Below are 13,855 nucleotides of genomic sequence, written 5' to 3' on the forward strand. Positions count from 1 at the left end.
CTCACCCCCAATATGAAGCAGTTTGCTGGATCCTGGCCTAATGAATGATCTGAAAATATAATCCCATACATCACTTACTAGCTCTGTCCATGAGCTAGTTCACTAAATTTATCAATTCGCTGAAAGCAGACTTTCAGTAATATATCTGAGTTTGTGCTTTAGTAATTTACAGGACCTCTTTTTGACAGTTCTCTTTCATACAGTACACAGTGAGAAATATAATCAGTTCAATATCACAGCAATTCCAAAATACGGACATTTAATGGCTTCATCTATATCAAGGACAATTTTGAATGTATTATTTGTGAAAGATTTTTTATAGCATAATTACAATAGGAGTCTCAATATTACAGAAGAAAGTTAACATGAGGTCTTATTAAGAGAAACTTTTTCTGTATGTACCATTTGGCATGCGCAGATGAGATATATTATATGTATATATATATATATATATGGCTTCTATCGTTGTATACAATTTCTTATTGTTTTAGCTGGAAAATGTATTGAAGTGAATATTTTCCTACATCAAAAAATCCTGCCCTTCATGGTAAAACACAAAGAAGCTGCATGCCTGCCTTTTCCTACAAGCATGAGGTCTAAAGACTTTTAAATATTTAATAACAAAACTACTGAACAGCATCTCAGAAAACAGAGCCTGCTGTAATACCTCAGTATTTTGAGCACTGACCTGCTAAATCCAGAAACAGATATGGCTCCCCTGTTTCCTGTCCAAGATAAATTCAGCCACTGGACGAGAGTGCAGCGAGACAGTAGGTATTCCAGAGATGTGTCATTTATCCTTGCCCAGTAGGGTTGTAAACTGAGGTGAATGTATTGTAGAGGATCACAGCAATGCTGATATAGTAGCTTACAAGTCTGTGCTAGTCTACACAGGTCTGGTACTGTAAGGTGACTCAATATCAACTGAATGAGCTACATTAAAAACACAAAAAACAGATCACAGAATTCACAATGTGAAGGGAAACTTGCAAAGCAGTAAGAAAATATACTGTAATTACAAAGTTAATATTTTTATTTCAAGTAGTGCCTCAAATAAACCATAGATTAACAATTAAATAAGAAATCACCACCTTATCAGTTAGATAACATTAAGCAACAGAGGAAAAGCAGTTCAGCATATAAAAGAAACAGAAGCTTTCTGACTATTAAGAAGCTTCTTACCCAAGCTAATTGAAACAGTTGTATAAATGTAAACCCTATGTTTACATAGCTTCCTTCACAGTCTGCTGTTTGAGTTGATCAGAGACTGAATTGACATCCTCTCTCTTCTTCCCTGCATTTGTTTTTCAACTAGTAGCACATTTGCAACAGACAACAATTAGACTCTGCTCCATAGGTGCTGGAACTAAGAGTGCTGCCGCACCCCCGGGGTTGAAGTGGTTCCCGTCATATACAGGGTTTACAGTTTGGTTCAATGGCTCTCAGCACCCCCACTATACAAATAGTTCCAGCACCCCTGCTCTGCTCCAATCTCCCCATTCCCTGATCTTCCGTGGATTAGCCCTCTGTTCCCTGCTGTAAGATTCAACTATGCTTCAGCCTCAGCCCTACACCTCCCAGGCCCCATGGTTCTGGCTGAAGTCCAACTAAGTATATGTGACCAGTGTACAACTCCCACTTTCTGACTCTTTTTTCCTAGACCTAGACTAATCATATTCTTGCTTTGTGCTTGGGGTTCATCCCTTCCCTGTGCCAGATGTAACTCTGAACACAAGTTCTTTAGCTAGTACCAAAGCAAACAGCCATGACTCCAAAATACTCCCCAATCTGCCTCCCGAGCCCTACTACACACCTTATAATGCCCTATTTCAATTACTCTTGCTTTCCCTACCTTGTTCCACTTGTAAACATGGCTAAATATAAATATGGATACTCATTTAAAAAGGGGGGGAAGGAAAACTACCACACAAAAACTTTTGTTAGATTAAAGATGGATAGAAAATACATTCAGTCATTACACTCACTAACAATTAAAGAAATCTCCAGTTACGTCAACATTAACACACACAAACACATAAAGGCAAATGATTTAGAGACCGTCAAAATTTTTTCCAACAGAATACTTATTGACCTCTAAACACAGATTTGTTGAATGCGAAACATTTAGAAACAATGTGCCAGTTTTGACAAAAAAAGTTTGCTTAAAAACAAAAATTGAAATAAATGTTTTGCTCCATTTAACCTTTACTGAACATGTTTTTTTATTTCAGTTTTTTAAATTTTATATATTACAAAATCAAATCAAAATAGGAATGAAACATTTCAATTTTGTAAAAACAAAATATTTCTATGAACCCAAAATGAACCCCCCCCACTAGATTTTCATTTAACAGGACATTTCAACACTTTTGTGCGTTCTGTTTCAGAATGGAAGAAATTTCTAAGTCACAAAATTCCCTGCAAAATGAAACATCTGGTTCCCACCCTGCTCTAGATTCAGTACTCAGATATAATAAACACAAACTCAATCTCAGCTTCACACGTCCTTTAATTTCTAACATACAAACAATACAATTTGTGCACACATTCAATTCCTTACAACCACACAACTTTAACTGCAGTCTTAATGTTCTTCCATGTACAAACAACAGACTTCACTAGTACACGTTTACAGGGAAACTCTTTTTAACTAGCTGAGGTTGGAGTTTAGGTTGTGCATTTCAATGAGACTGTGAAGAACTGAACATGCATTTTGTGGTCGGTTACATGTTGCAATAGAAAGGAAATATATTGCACAGCTGAGGAGTTAGTGCTTCTAGGTATTGTGATATACGAATGATAACTTCATGGGAGTCGAGGTAGCATGACATTAATATTGGCTTAACTAAAGTTCCTTGATTTCTGCATTGTTAAGAAATGCACTTAGAGCTACAGTTGCTCAACAAAGTTCTTTGTGTGCTTCTATTATACTTCTAAAACATATGCTTTCACTAAAATTATAGCAGTGCTTGTAAGCTTTCACCTATTCCATTTTTTATAATCCACCATAAATATATATTTTCTGAATAGTCACACTCCTTCCGAGTTTTTTTCCACTGCAGTAAAATATCCACTGTTCATCTAAGATCTTTAGTGAGTTATAGTGCTCTCCTGTTGAACGGGCAACCTGACCAACAAAGGGAATACAAGTCAGCAAAACCTACTTCCAGAATTATGCTGACATAATTTCTGATAAATTAACATTAATTTCAACTGTAATGAAACTGGAGATGGAGAACATCAAAGTTTGGCTAAATGGAAAAAAATACTTTGACTTCTGAGCATGACAAACAGTGGCAAGACTATGAAAAGCTCACCAATGTCCCTTTAAACTAATTATTTTAAAAGTATTTCCTAACTGACAGAACACTAACTCTATACCACCTGAGATGAAATCTCTTACTACATCAGTCTCTTAACCAGAAAAGTTAATCCCAACATTTTATTTTATTTACTAAAATTAGAGTATTTTGTAATATCTAAAATGAAAAAAAAGGATAATGAAATGTCACTTAGGGTACATCTTCACTATCCGCCGATCGATCTACTGGGGATCGATTTATCACCTCTCAACTACATGCGATAAATCGACCCCCGAATCGACGCCTGTACTCCACCTCGGCAGGAGGAGTAAGCAGAGTCAACGGGGGAGCCGCTGCGCTCAACTCGCTGCCGTGAGGATGGCCAGGTAAGTCGAACTAAGATACTTCGACTTCAGCTACACGAATAGCGTAGCTGATGTTGCATATCTTAGTTCGAACCCCGCCCCCTCCCCCCGTGTAGCCCACGCCTAAGATTATGACATTGAGATGTAAATACTTTTTGCTCACTTTTGATTAAACAAATAACAGGTCCTAAGCCTACAGGCTAACCATCATTAATCATTGCTAGTCTAGAGTCTGCTGTCTGTCAAAAACCTGCTCTGTGTGTGTGTGTGTATCCTAGCATAAAGTACAATTTGATACTATAATGAATATGTGATGTGCTATACTATTCTGTGTTCAGGACAACTCCCAGAACGCAGCTGAACTGAATATCTGCTTTTGAAAACTAATCTCATGACATGTGGAGTTTCCTTCAAACTGTTTTACTATGCACTGATGAAGAATTATGGCAGCTGCCATCTTTGTTACAAAGCAAAACAACAGAGGGTATTTAAAACCGATATATGATTTCAACGGAAAGGAAACAGAATACAAAAAGAGAGTTGTTTTCTTAGGATAAGACAGAAAAAAAATTATAACAAATCGGATATATACTTTTTCTCTTTTCCAAAATGAAAAAGTACAGATTACCCTGCTTTTAAAGAGGATAACTCGTTAGACCAATATATGCCGAACAACAGCATGAACATTCAAATATTGAACCTGCATTCAAAGCACCAGTTTGGAAGTCTCCACTCACAGCTCTAAAGAATTATCAGTGAACAAACTCAAAAAGAAAAAAAGGAAAAGGTTACTCTTTATACACAGTAAAGATAATCATCTATCCTACATCTCCATTTTGTCATCATATCCCATGTTCTCACATTGCAGCAACTCAGTTGTTTGCGATGAGCTCAAGATGTATATACAAGATTACAGAAATACAGTATATAACATTTCCCTTCCTCCATTAAGGCACAGGGTGTTTATAAAGTTATGAACTGACGGATTCTCACCAACCCCAGGGAGTTCATCAGACAATCACTAACATGACTTGGCCCTCTGGCTAAGTCTCAAATTCTGCAGTTACAAATGTCACCGAGGCGGGTAAGCCAGAATGATGTGACCACCCCAGAAAGGATGAGGGGGAAAAGGACAGCAGAGAGAATGTAAGAATACTTATAAACTAAAAACCTGATACACACCTTTTATCATCATCTACACCCAGTCTTTAGTCCCATTTCCCAATAACTTCTCTTACCTCTCAGGCAAGTCCAGTTTCCTAGGAAGGCATGCCTCAACTCTAGCCAAACTCAGAATCTTTTCCCCAAGGTGATAGTCTCTCCTCCTACCCCTTTCTGGAGCTGTTTTTCCCGTGGCACTCCTTCAGACTCCCAGTCTCCTTGGGTGTTGACTCTGCTCTCTCCCCCATGGAATGAGCTAGGTCTGGGCTTATATAAAACCCTTGGCCCCTCTCGCTGCCAGCATCCTCTGGGAGGACTGGTTAATTGGAGTCAACTAGCTGGATTTTCTTTTTTCCCCCCACCTGAGAGTTCACTTTCACATTTTGGTGTCAGAGGTAGGACTGCTTCCCAAGGAAATTGTGGACCTGCCAGAAAGGTAAGGGAACTTATGTGGAAATGGGACTAAAACTTTGGGTGCCGATCATGATAAACTACGAATATGCCCCTTTATATGTATCCCTACATTATTTTTTGTACCCTTTCCCCACCACCACCCTTTTGGTGGTGGTCAGGTATCCTGGCTCATCAGACTTGGTAACATTTGGAGCTGTGTTTGGGGCTTAGCTGGAGGGCCAAGTCACATTAGTGTTTGTCTTCTGAACTCCCTGGAGCTGATGAAAATCTACTGGTTCATACAGGTAAGAACCAATTTCGCATCAGACTGTTTAGCTCTTCAATGCCTGGAATATATCTTTAAACAATACTGTAACCACTAAATGTACTGTAAAAGCGGCAGAGTCCTGTGGCACCTTATAGGCTAACAGACGTATTGGAGCATAAGCTTTCGTGGGTGAATACCCACTTCTCAGATACGAGGTGGGTATTCACCCACGAAAGCTTATGCTCCAATACATCTGTTAGTCCATAAGGTGCTACAGGACTCTTTGCCGCTTTTACAGATCCAGACTAACACAGCTACCCCCTGATACTTAAATGTACTGTGTTTATCTACAGTAAATTTATTCAGCAATAGCATTTTAATTTGAGCAAAAGCAAATTACAATTTCGTTTAACCAATATTTTCCTTTCCAAGACTGAGTCAAATTTGCACAGACTCTGGATTCTACATTAGCTCCTTATTCAGAACAAAGTTCCTCTGGGTGAGAGTCTGTGTTGCCAGAAAGAAATTATCAGGTAAATGGCATTATAATTTTCCATCTCCATGACCAGGTCTGCTACAGCAGTACATCAGCAAGCACCTAAGCTGTGAAAAAGGGAGCATGGACAAGCTATCAAGAAAAAAGTGTGTACTAGAAGCACTGATGAAAAAAAGACAGGAAGGGGCGACAGTATACTCCAGCTCTCTATCCTTATAGCAAATGGCTCCTTAAGAGGGAATATACAGCCCTAAGTACCATGTGACTAAAGGTTTTATAAGCAAATGCACATACATTCAATGCGAAGTAAATGTGTGGAGAGAGTGTCAACTGACTGCTTTGCAAAATTTGTCCACTGATGTTTTTCTTTACTCAAGTTGCCAAAGCCACTCAGATGGAGTGGGCTTTCATTCTTACTGAGCAAGCAACTTCCATCACCTATGTGCCTCAGGATGCAGGCTTTGACCGACGTGAAAAAGACATACTGCAAAATTTTCAGTGTCTTTTCTAGAGTTAAAGAATGGAGTACACAAAGGGGGGGGGGGAAGAAATGTGTGTCTGGATAATATTTAAAGAGTTATGTATTTATACTAAAAATTATGTTCTCAAGGTGTTGGAGTTAAGGCAGACCACCAGGAGGTGAAATAGCTTGGAAATGTTATTTTCAGGCAAGAGGTAACCGATACCTATTTCCCTGTCTGGTCATGTGTGTATTATATGTCTCACAATATAGGTCTATCTGCATATTAGGTCAGGTGAACTGAGAGATTGCAAAATCTGCAAGAGAGGAAGTTTGCAGGAGGAAACAAAGAGCAAGAGGGAGGGGTCCTGTTTATTAATAAAGAAAAAGGACTGTTCTCATATATCTTGGGGTTCAAGGGAACACATGGTACCCTTCACGTAGGAGGCAAATGGACTGTCTTGAAAGGATGGTCACAGATAACCTGGCTATAAAGTGCTACATGGATTTTGGATGTACAATACTCTACAAGGCATGAGAGTATCTTGTTAATTAAGTCTAGGCTCTAGAATGCTTGCTGTGATTTTATTTTATATGTAACCATTTGTTTCCAATACTTCTACTTGTTGTTACTGGAATCTCTGTGCTTTGCTAAATAAACTTAGATATGTATATAGTAAAATCAAATGTAAGTCAAGCAGAGAGATGTGATCTGAGGTGAAACCGGTAAGCTGGGGTGTTCTGTTTGGTTGGTAGCAGCAAATCTGTGAACGCTGCAAGTGTTCGATGGATCAGGGGCTGGACACACACAAACATAAAAGTCCTTGATACCTGAGAGACCATATAAATGCATTCATGAAACCCAACATATTAAAAAAAAATGGGTAAAAAACAGGTAAAAGCAGTACACTGAAAGGAGAGAAAAATGGAGACACACAAATATGAGACAGGAGTTCATAGGCACAACAGAAATGGATCCAAAACATTTCTTTGCTGATACCTTTAAGGGCCTAGATAAGAATGTGACCACCAAAAGAAGCCTTTTGTTAATCCAACGGACTAGTATACTGCAAATCAGTTTGCTCATCCTTTCTAAAACAGACCTATTTTTAAACACATTTTTCCTAGTTTAAGAAGTATTTTCTTTAAATGACAAAAAAAATAATGAACACAATAATACATGACAAGATTTTCCGGGGCAGTCTGTGTCCCAGAGTACACTCAAAACAATAAAATGTTTTGCCTGGGTTTTGTGCATTTGAGATATTAGGAGTAACAAAATATTTATATAAAACTAAACTATTCTGTGTGACAGCCTGAAAATGTTTTAGGCCGGAATACAGCTATTTCCCCATTAATTCAGATTGAATACTGAGCTGATTATAATAAGGAAACAGTGAGGAATGGGGCCCAGAGTTTGAATATCACACAATTATTATGAAGAACCCGCTTTACACTGAATGTTGTATTTTAATACTAAAAACTTTAAATGAAAAGAAAAACTACAGAAACCAAAGTGAGCTGAAAGGAAAACTATTTTCTTTTAAAAGTTCAACCCTTTTGGCCCCTCCTCCTTGCTCCCCTTCCCACAATCTCCACTACTTTCCTCTTACATCCTCTCTTATCTCCTCCGTCCCCACTCATTCCCTTCAGCCAGGTTCTTCCCAGAATAGCTATAATGCACTGGTGCCCAGCTTGGCCCTTTAGATTCTATACATTGGCCCTCAGGGGTGACTGTGTTAAGAAAAAAAACTTTGTAATTGATTCTGAGTTAAAAATTTGTTCTCTGAGCCACGCCCTGCAATTTTAAAATGGAAAGTGATTGAACCAGCTCCAAACTTGGGGAGGTGGTGGAAGAGAACACCACCTCCCAGCATTTCCCCTTTAACACCAAGAGCAGCTCCGATTCCAGCTAGAAGCACTCTCAGTAGCTGCTGTTGCACTGCAGGGGAAGGAGAATGTAACTGCCTGTTCTATTGCCTTCTTCCTTGCCAGGGTCTGGGAAGCCCAAGGAGAGCTTGCCTGAGTCCCGGGGAATGCCTAGCAAAGGATGGCTCCTTCCGCCCTCCCCCAACCAGCCAGCACATCCAAAGCGAGGTGAGAAAAAGGAAAAGCTGGAAACCAGTACCAGTTATGATTCCCCAATTCTCTCCCTTACTACAGATAAGGGAAGCCTACAGACAGCTATCATCTGAGTAGAAGGCTATAATCCCCAACACAGTGTACTAACAGTTGAGCACAGTGTATTCCAGCCACTCCCCACGGCCAATATACCCTCTGCATTGGGGACTACAGGGAGGAAGGGAGAAGAGCTGTCTTTGCTGGCCCTAAAGCTATTGGTGACTTCCCCATGCTGAGTGTATTCTTCCCATAGAACTTACAGGTGGTTCCTGCGTCTTCCGTGTTGCAGAGGAGGGGATCCGCAAATGCACTAGAACAGGACAGACTCTGATTGTGACCTCTTGACTTTTTCAAAATAATATGCAAAAGGTTGGAGATCGTGGCTTTAGTGTATTTTGTGTTGTGTTTCAACATTGAATTGGGTGGAAGATGCCGAGATTTTCCCCAATACAAACAATAAATACAAATATGTTGTATAGTAATTATTTTAGGGACAAGAGTCCTGATGCCCTATGTAGACAGGGACAAGGGGAAAGATGGAGGGTTTAAACTATTTTTAAAATGATTTCTATTTCAGTAGTTTGATTTTTAGTATTTTTCCTTCTCTTTCATGTACAGTTTGGAATTTTTCAAATGAAAGGAATGAAAAGCCACAGCAGTGTGCATGTTACTGGGAAACAGATGAAAAATTCTGAGTTCAAGAGGCAGAACTGAGGGTTTGTAATAGCTAAGTTCAAATGTACATGCTCACAGTCTGGTTACCTGAACACTGACTGGCTAATAACAACCACCAAAAGTATACGGAGTCACTTATTATATGACTATTGAGAAATAACTATACAATGATTATGTAAATCACACACCCACAACCAGAATGCAAGGAACTGCATAATCAGTGAGGAAAAAAAAATAGCTTTGGATCAGTAACTATACAGCATTTCTGCCCTCTGGTTGAGACAATTCCATTTTAGTATAATAAGCATTTTTTCCTTACCTCATAAGGCAGTTTATCAAAATACCCATTAGTTGTCCATTCCCTGAGGGCTGAAACGCTGAACTGTTTATTAAGACTATCCATTTCACAGTCATTCTTTTCTTCATCATCATCATCATCTTCATCCAAATCATTCATATGTATCATCAAAGTCTTAAGTGAAAGTACAGGTCTCTCTTTCACACCATGTAGTACTACTGCATCTAATTCAGCGTAATAGTCCTGAAGGGAACTATTTACTTCCAATCGAATTAGATTTGTGGGAAAGTCAATCTGTTTAATACTAGGTGTGAACTGGCGAGCCTGAGGAGAATTCACCTTGGTAGGTGCTTCTGACCAAAGGATTTCCCACCTACAAAAGAAAAATTGCACATATAATACAGTGATTAATACAAAAAGATGTGTTACTAATGTAAGTTCTGAACTTACGCACAACGTGCTACTCTGGCAAAAGTACAAGTATTTAGTAAGTTAGGAACTTGGCTGAGAGGCCAGTTAAGGTTGCTTTATTTCCCCAGACTTCCATAAATATCTGAAAAAGAAAAAAATTAACAGGCTCATCACATATTAAGATTTTACACTTACTGTACTTCTTTTGCACTAGTGACTGATAGGATGTGTGCTCATGAACAAACAAATGTGTTCTTTTACTAACACAAACATACAAATCCTTGTAACATATCACAATTTATGCAAGTGTGGTAAAAAGGAGAATAACCTTGTATGGTAAACTCCATATATTAGTACATATATACTAAATATAGAACAGAGGGTCACATGAAGAACCATACAAATACTTAGCCAAAACTTCTTCCTAATTCCCCTCCCCACAAGCACATTTTTAACAAAAAACTATATATTAAAGATTATAGCATAAAGTCATTAAAATAGGAGTAGTTAATAATCCAGATAATGACAATTTTTAAAGTGCCTAAGTTCTAGTTTGTTGACTTTTTAGCAGATAAGCAAGAATTTCTCTTCGAAGTCATTCATTGTGAAATGCCTCTTTAGTAGGGAACAAATTCATGGTCCATTTTGATCAATTTCATGGTCATAGATTTTTTTTAAAAGGTAAATTTCATGATTTCACATATTGAAATCAGAAATTTCACGGTGGTGTAACTGCAGGGGTCTGGACCCCAAAAGGCACTGTGGGGGGATTGCAAAGTTATTTTAGGGGAGTTGCGGTATTGCCACCCTTACTTTTGCATTGCTGCTGACCGTGGTGCTGCCTTCAAAGCTGGGCAGCCAGAGAATGGCAGCTGCTGGCCAGGCACCCAGCTCTAAAGGCAGCACCCCACCAGCAGCTGCGCAGAAGGGTGGAAATACCACACCATGCCACCCTTAATTCTGTGCTGCTGCCTTCAGAGCTGGGTCCTCGGCCAGCAGCCGCCACTCTCCAGCCACCCAGCTCTGAAGGCAGCAACCCGCTTCTGGGTCAGGATCCCCAGTTTGAGAAACACTGGACTCCTCCCTCCCATGAAATCTTTATAGTATAGGGTAAAACCACCCAAAAGATCAGATTTCATGGTCCATGACACATTTTTCACATCCATGAATTTGGCAGAGCCCTACTCATTACTGCAATGTTACGGATAAGAATTTAAAAACACAAACTTCAAGTCATCTTTGATCATTTGTAAATTTCTTGATGTTTTTCTTTTTGTAACAAGCATTTTTTGAACATTTTTATCTTCCCCTGCTAGTACATGGGCCCAATGACAGGAGTACCAGGAGATGCACGAATTCCCATTCATACATCCGCTCTGATGCACCTCCTTCAGTGAATGGCAGTGTCACCAGCAGCAAACCACACATGGAGTAGTCTAGAGAAAGAAGAGAAGCCCTATCCCCACCAAGCCTGCAGTGCTCCCCAGCCTTGTAGACAGGCCTGGGAATGGAGAGAGGTCTGCTCTTTAAATGTATTCTGCATACTCCAAGTCAGAGGGAGGGGTTTTACAGGTGCTCCAGCCACAGCTGCTACTTCACACCGCTCCCACTCCTTCTGCTTCCTTGAACAGGTAGACTGATGACAGGGAAACCTACAACAGCTACTGCTGCTGTTTCCTGTGGCATTGTATCTGCAGCATTCTCAGCATCCTATATATAAATCCAGTTAACTTTCACCAATTGTAGCTTCCTCCCACCTTTGACTATCCTTGTCCTGGCTTCAAAGATCTCACCTCAGCTTTGTCACACTGGTCTCAGATACCTGACACTGACTCTGCAGTAATTGGGCTTCCTTTCTGATAGAAGCTAACAGCACTCTGAATCTGTAACAAGTATATGCTGATGATAACTACTTCTGAATATTTAGACAAATCAAAATATTGTTTACTCATACCAATACTGGAAAATTAACTTGTCCTGCTAAACAGAAAATAAAATGTGAGCAACGTTTCCACTAAAAAAAATTACTCAGTGCAAATAAGGCCTGAAAATTTCACTTGACAAAATTAAAATCCAGAATAGGAACATGTATCCATGCTTACAGGAAAATTTCCTTCCTTCAATAATAAGGTCAACAGATCAGTTACACTGGGTACTTCAACCTGCTTTCAGCTTGGCAGCAGAACCAGACCTGGCAGTCACTGGCAGTGGGGGAATGCCCCACCTCCTGACGTTCCCCTGACATTACTACTCCAGCCAGGTTAATTCATATCTACTTTTTAAAATTACAGATTGTGTTAAATATACAATTTCTCCTACTGCAGAGCATGATAAATTCTACCTAATGACAACAAATCCAAATCCTTGGATGTTAATTTCCATCTCTATTCTGAATGATCCATTTGTCTTCAAAGTGGGCTGTGTCTACGGATTTTATTACCCAAAGGGAAATTTTCAGATAAACATGGATAAATTCTTCTATTCTCCTTCACGCTAAGGTCCACAGAGCTGTCACAACAGGATTTCATAGAAGTGTGCCTGCAGGATGGAAAGCAGCAGCATCCTTTAAATATGGATATCTAAAACATGGTAGATTATTGTGATTGAATGCATCCTTGTATTCACACCCTACACACCATTGCAATAATCTTTGTACAAAATATCCGTTGTAATGTACCATTTGAAAACTAACAACTTGCTGGTCAATAATATCATAGTGAAACATATGTAGCAACATTATGTGTTAAGTTATAAAATCCCCCTGTATGATGTTACTAGCTCATGTTCAAAAATCACACAGTCCTGCACAAGGAAAAGTCCTAAACACAGAAATGTGTGCATCTCAATTTATATAAAAGTTGTAAACAGGGTCCTAAGACAGGAGACAAGGAAAATCTGTGTTTCAGCAAACAGAGGAGAAGAAACAGCATGCACACTCTCTTTCACCACCAGACACCATGTTGCCTTCTTTACTGTTCAAATGAACTATAACTAGGAAAGTTAAATGCATTTCCCAGGGTGACTGAACTACAACAGTGAGGGGCAAAAACACCCCAAGTTCTCTCTCCCTCTCCATCTCTCTTTTTCACCTAAAACAACAAAAGAAACAGTGTTTGGATTTTGCTAGCAGATTCTGGCCTGAGAATTTGGTCAGAAATGTTTCTGGGAAGATGTGGTAAGAACTTCACCTTGAACCAAGTCTAGCTTGTTAAATTTATAAAGTGTTTTATTTTTATTTCTCTTGTAACCACTTCTCACTTTAATGCCTTATACCTGTACTCACTTTAAATATCTCTTTGTAGTTAAATAAATGTATTTTATTCATTAATAAAAACTAGGGCTGTCAAGCGATTAAAAAAAATGAATTGCGATTAATCGCACTGTTAATAATAGAATACCGTTTATTTAAATATTTGTGAATGTTTTCTACATTTTCAAATATATTATTTCAATTACAACAGAAAACAAAGTGTACAGTGCTCACTTTATATTTGCTTTTGATTACAAGTATTTGCACTGTAAAAAACAAAATAAATAGTATTTTTCAATTCACCTAATACAAGTACTGTAGTGCAATCTCTTTAACATGAAAGTTGAACTTACAAATGTAGAATTATGTACAAAAAACCTGCATTCAAAAATAAAACAATGTAAAATTTTAGAGCCTGAAAGTCCACTCAGACCTACTTCTTGTTCAGCCACTCACTCAAATAAGTTTGTTTACATTTGCAGGAGATAATGCTGCCAGCTTCTTGTTTACAATGTAACCTGAACGTGAGAACAGGCATTTGCATGGCACTGTTGTAGCCAGCATCGGAAGATATTTATGTGCCAGATGCGCTAAAGATTCATATGTCCCTTCATGCTTCAACCACAATTCCAGGGGACATGGGTCCATGCTGATG

The 13,855-nt window shown here is 38.9% G+C and overlaps 1 protein-coding gene across 2 annotated transcripts in view; it reads right to left on the reverse strand.

Annotated features, from left to right (window-relative positions):
- Positions 1–13,855, reverse strand: part of FBXL4 (F-box and leucine rich repeat protein 4) — a 120,313-nt gene that overhangs the window by 71,934 nt on the left and 34,524 nt on the right. For both annotated transcript variants that reach the window (XM_074948145.1, XM_074948144.1), the window contains exons 4-5: positions 9,561–9,912; positions 689–933 (exon numbers count right to left, since the gene is read on the reverse strand). In XM_074948145.1, coding sequence (XP_074804246.1) covers positions 689–933; positions 9,561–9,912 — 597 coding nt within the window. The remainder of the gene's footprint in view (positions 1–688; positions 934–9,560; positions 9,913–13,855) is intronic.

Source organism: Natator depressus, chromosome 3 (genome assembly GCF_965152275.1).
Source record: "Natator depressus isolate rNatDep1 chromosome 3, rNatDep2.hap1, whole genome shotgun sequence".
Classification (NCBI taxonomy): Eukaryota; Metazoa; Chordata; order Testudines; family Cheloniidae; genus Natator; species Natator depressus.